The 5,432-nt window shown below is 36.5% G+C and overlaps 1 protein-coding gene across 1 annotated transcript; it reads right to left on the reverse strand.

Moving 5' to 3' along the window:
• Nucleotides 1–1,927: 1,927 nt before the first annotated feature.
• On the reverse strand, nucleotides 1,928–3,840 carry LOC112843588 (uncharacterized). The gene is made up of 4 exons (XM_025902548.1): nucleotides 3,662–3,840; nucleotides 3,415–3,477; nucleotides 2,325–3,063; nucleotides 1,928–1,938 (listed from the first exon to the last, which is right to left on the reverse strand). Exons 1-4 carry the CDS (start codon nucleotides 3,761–3,763, stop codon nucleotides 1,928–1,930), a joined length of 915 nt encoding a protein of 304 aa, XP_025758333.1. The 5' UTR covers nucleotides 3,764–3,840.
• Nucleotides 3,841–5,432: the final 1,592 nt, after the last annotated feature.

Genomic DNA, 5,432 nt, shown 5'->3' on the forward strand with positions numbered 1-5,432 from the left:
GAGGCAATTCCATGTATTATATTTTCAATTTGTTTCCTTTTTGTTAAAAAAATTTTTTTATTGGTGAAATACAGCCAAATAAACCAAAACCAAAACGTTTCGAGTCCAATTAAAATGAACCATCTGCAGTATTTGTGTACACTGGTAAAAAAACAAACATTTAAAGTGTTTTTCTTAAATATTTAGGTTGTAAATGCAACAACTCAACATGATTTGGAGAAAGCAGTCAGCTGCTGCGACTCATGGCGATATCAAGTTGAAGGTCTTCCACTCACAGTCACCATGGCCAATAAAGATCTGTTTGTGAAAAATGCAGCTCTATACCTTGCAGTCCTGCAACGGCAAAGCTGTTTTGATCAGCTAACTGATGGCTTGTCCTACTATGGAGTGAGATTTATATTTTTTCTGTATCAATTGGTCATTATTTTATAATAAACATTTAGAGTGAGCTACTTTTTGTATTTAAAACTGGAATTTAACCATTATTTAAACTTTTCTGTCTAGATTTTATCACTCCTGAGAGAGAACCCCAGTTTGTGTGTTCTGCTTGACCTTGGAGGACAAAGATCTGACAGCCAGTTTAATTGCTGGGGTTCTCAGGCCAAGCTATTCTGTCCTTGGGAGCAACAGAAGAGTTAGAGAGGAGCTGATGGTGGTCAAATTTCGGGAATTTCTCCAGTGTGTCGAAAGTAAGCAGAAATTCACATATAATGTAGTCTGACCATGAAACAATTCAGGACACTAAAGTAAAACTTAATTTGTCTTTTTATGTCACATGCACACACAAAACAGGAATAAAGATGTATGAAAGCTTACAACTGACAAGCAAAGCAAAGACAGAACCTTTGTATTTTTTATAAATACATTAGTCATCATTTAGTTTTTAGCTCAAGGTTTAACTATTTTAGTGTCCCCAGGTTAACGGGGGTTTTTCTTTGTTTTCAGATAAAGAGCTGAGAGACGCACTTGGAGAAAGGACTCTTACCAAGGATGAAGAGGCATTTGTGAAGGCTTTGAGGCCTGGTCACATCTTGGCTTTTGCCACCGGGAGCAGCAAGGTTCCAGCCATAGGTTTTCAACCACCTCCTAAAATAACATTCATTCACGATGAAAGCAAACATCTCCCGATTGCACACACATGTGCAAATGAGCTTCAGCTTTTTGTGAATGAAACAACAATGGCTGATGATGATGCTTTTCATTACTGCTTCTTAGTAGCACTCATGAATGGAGCTTTATTCAGCACCATCTAAACATGTTCCAAAAAAGTGAAATTAAAATAATGGGTTTGTTAACTCTAATCTTGTTCATTAATTCTAGTTTCAAGTAACTTTGCTTCATACAAGATAGTTGAAATAAATTCTGACTGCATTTAATGTTGAAATGTAATAATTTTCAAAGCTTCAATAGATTTATAAAAATGCTAACTCTGTATTTTCAACAACAAATCAATAAAGTCAATAGTGTAATACAATTAATTTTATTAAGCTTTTTCTTTTTTTAAACAAGGACATTTCAAAACAGTTTATGCACAGAGTATACTAAACATGCTTTGTAGAACAAGCCAGGATTACCTAGACATCTAACAGCAACATTTATTAAGACTATTGCAACTTTACAATGATTACCACAATACTGTAGATAATCTTGTGAATTGATTTAAAGACTGACTGTTCCATGTTGATAATTTTCACTGTATTACTGTTACAGTGTGAATTTGATGGCTTTACTTTAACTGTTTTTACCCATAAACCAAAAGTGGTTGTAGCCTTCTGAATAGCCTATGAGTCACTATCGGTCATTAACTTTGAGTCCTTATGTGGCAGGAGGTATCACTGCTAGAGGGGAGGGGGCTTCTGCAGTAGTACAAAAAACACATTTGCTGTACAGCATTTAAGAATACTAAGTGTCATCACTCTTTAGAACATCACTGGTATCCTGTGGTTGAGGTCACACATTTATAAGTTTGTTAAAAATATACTGCTGTGTTCGTTGAAACAATGTTTTACCATTATTGTTGTCTTCTTCAAAAGGGTGAATGCTTGTATATAGCTCTTGCAAATCGCTGGCATTTAATGGGACAAACCTACTTTGAGAGTTTGACAAGGAGGGTATGGAGACCTCTGCTGTAGAAAGTTCTGGGTTGTGACGATGAAACACATGAGATCCGCAGGCAAAAAGCTGGATGGGAGTTCTATTACCTTCAGTGGAAATAGAGTGATTGTTAAATCCAGCTTTGAATTCCTTCAAAGTGCGGTTGATTCGTGGTAGAAACACATAATGAAGGCAAAATAGGTCTGTTGCATTTTCTAAGTCTAGGATACCAAGTGACTCCAATTCATAAAATATAGGTGCATAAATGTGGCTACAGTTATTGTTTAAGTCTCGGTTGAAACGCTCAATCCTCTGGTTGTGCACAGAACTTCCCATTAAGACAGAGCTTTCACCCCTGCTTGCTCGCATGTCCTCCCAAATCTGAGCATTCTCTCCTCCATGATCAGTCCTGATATGCAGGGGTCTGCCAAATTGTCCAACAGCTGCAGTAAAGAGAGCTTTCACAGTCTCAGCTCGATTATTGCTGGAGCACTGAAGAAACATCAACATCCTGCTGTATCCATCTATTGCACCATGAACAACAAACTTCCAACGAATCAGCTTGTGATTTCCATCTATGTGCCATATGAAATTTGGATGAGGCACAGAATATACTCGCCGAGCAACTGCAGTTCTTCTCCTGGATAGAACACCAGCCGAGTCCACCCTCCGCAGTGACTCTCTTACACGCCATCTTTGAACCACTATGTTCTTGGAACGCAGATGACCCATCAGCATCACTTCTCCAACATTTGGATGTTCAGTTTTTATCTGGGACACTATCTGATCTAACTCATGGTCACTGATTACATTGAATTTTGACACTGGGATATTATAGTCTTGCAGTAACTTATACAGAGTGGGCCTGGAGATGGAAAGGATAGATGCAGCTTCAGTAAACGATGTTTTCAGGGAAAGAACATTTTCCAATTCCTCTTTGGAAATCTGAAGCCTTCCTTGGTAACCATCCTAGAACACGGCAAAGATAATCTCAATGAGCATAATTCTATAACAAAAGATGGGTAATTTGAGGCAATTATACTGTGACAGATTAGCTAGAGAGTAATATTTTATCAATATTTTTAAAATATTAAAGTGAGCAATCAAAAGACACTTCACAGCAAAAACAGTAATAAAATATGACATAAAACTTGTGAATGTTGTTGGTGGTGATGTGACACTGCTAATGATGGACCCCTAAGAAGATGAAATGTATGTAGAATCAGAATTATTACTTTGACAGGATTTAATTTAAGGTGACATATTACACTAAAGAGAAAAAAAAAAAACAGTCAGCTAAATGATATGTGTAAGGCCTACCGAGCGGTACGGTATCCCAGTGGAGACGGCAGGTCTACTTGGTCCAGGTGCATTGCTGGATTCCTAAGGAAACATTTACATCAAGAACGACTGTTACCTACCAAATAAATAAATAGAGTAGTATGATGTTCGATCTCTGTCTGCTGCCTACCAAATGAAATAATTGAGGACTAGCTAAGTAATTTAGCTTTGCTAGTTTTGCTAACACTGCTATCAAACCGTCCAAAATGCTATACAATAAACTTACCAAGTGCTGCAGCGTTTGTGAGGTTGAGGGTGCAGGACCGCTGAATCGTTGGATGGCCGACAAAACGGCTCTTCCAATGTTTTCAGCTAAATCGCTGGACATGCTGGTAGGGAATAGGTGAAGCAGCTCATGGCAGTCAAAAGTGACCGTGAGAGGAGCGCAGACACACAACCTGAACACGACCGGTGTTAGCGCGGGAGGTTTTCTTGAAGCTTTTATTTTGGTATTTCCGTTGACCCGTACAATAAACTTGCATATTAGCTAAATATTTAGTTTCCCGTAACATTTAGATTTAACATTTAGATTTAACATTTAACATTTAGATTTAACATTTAACATTTAGATTTATATATAATATTTAGATTTGACATTTAACATTTAGATTTATATATAATATTTAGATTTAACATTTAACATTTAGATTTAGATATAATATTTAGATTTAACATTTAGCATTTAGATTTAGATATAATATTTAGATTTAACATTTAGCATTTAGATTTAACATTTAGCATTAAGATTTAACATTTAACATTTAGATTTAACATTTGAAATTTTACTAAATGTTGTAAAAAATGACTCGAAAAAACATGTTTTGTAAGATTTAGAGCTAAATGTGGAAAAATGTTGCCGTTAATTTCGGCATGTTTCAGTTTACAAACGGCGCCCCATATGAGCTCCAGTAGATAAAACGTCGTTAAGATTCTCGGTGGAGTGATTAGTATTCATTTTACATTGATATGTGTGGCGGGGGCGCCGTGACGAAAACAGTATAACAGTCAGCTTGTCTACTTTTTTTAACAACCTTTTTTTTTTTTTTTTAACATATCACCATTAAATAATGTTTACTTCACAAGTTACTTATAACGGTGTTTGTTTCCTGACATTAGTTTTGTTTTGGGCAACAAATAATAATTCCAGTGAGCCCCCCCTCCTCATTTCATGATTTGGTTTGGTCCAGATGTGCGCTCCTCGCTGATGCTAGGAAGAGTCAAGTGTGGGTTTCAAAAAACAAACAGAATAAACAAACAAACAAAACAAACAAACAAAATAAGATAGCATTAACAGTTTGAGCGTAGTTACAGTCAACAGTGAATATAAATGCTAAAACTGAATATATTGCATAATGAATCCCGCCCTCCACCATTAACAAATGGTTCAGCCCGTAGACTGGAAGACTGGAATCTGAAAAGCAAATGTCTTCAAACTGCCTACCTTCCCGACGACCATACAGGTGAAGTAATTGCATTAGGACTGTCAGAAGCTCTTGCATCTTGGGGACTGAGTGAAGAAAAACAAGTCTGCATTACAACCGATAGTGGCACAAATACAGTGATGGCCACTGGACCCAGCTGCAGTGCTTCGGAGATCGACTTCACTCAGCTATCGGTAAGTTGGGGAGCAAAATAAAATTAAAAATGCCTCTTTTAATTGTGTTTTTGAGCCCATGTAAATATATTAAGAGCTAGAGATCTAAATCACTTCCATGGTTATTGTTAAAAAAATTAAACATCAGAAAGAATATTCTTCATGTCAGCCTATTTATTTCAGGTAATAGTTGCTGTTGGCATGCATAAGAGGCAAATATTCAGTCACTCTTCAGTGTAAATCAAGTTGACAAAATATGCCATATAAAATTTTGAATTTTGGGGTTCTATCATGATCCCAATTGGCTAATACCGAACCTCAGCTCTTTTCCCTATAAAGAACATTTAATCATGATTCCACCAAATGAGGCAATTCTAGACAAAAAGAACAAGTGATGAAAATG

The sequence above is a fragment of the Oreochromis niloticus genome, linkage group LG22 (genome assembly GCF_001858045.2).
Source record: "Oreochromis niloticus isolate F11D_XX linkage group LG22, O_niloticus_UMD_NMBU, whole genome shotgun sequence".
Lineage (NCBI taxonomy): Eukaryota > Metazoa > Chordata > Actinopteri > Cichliformes > Cichlidae > Oreochromis > Oreochromis niloticus.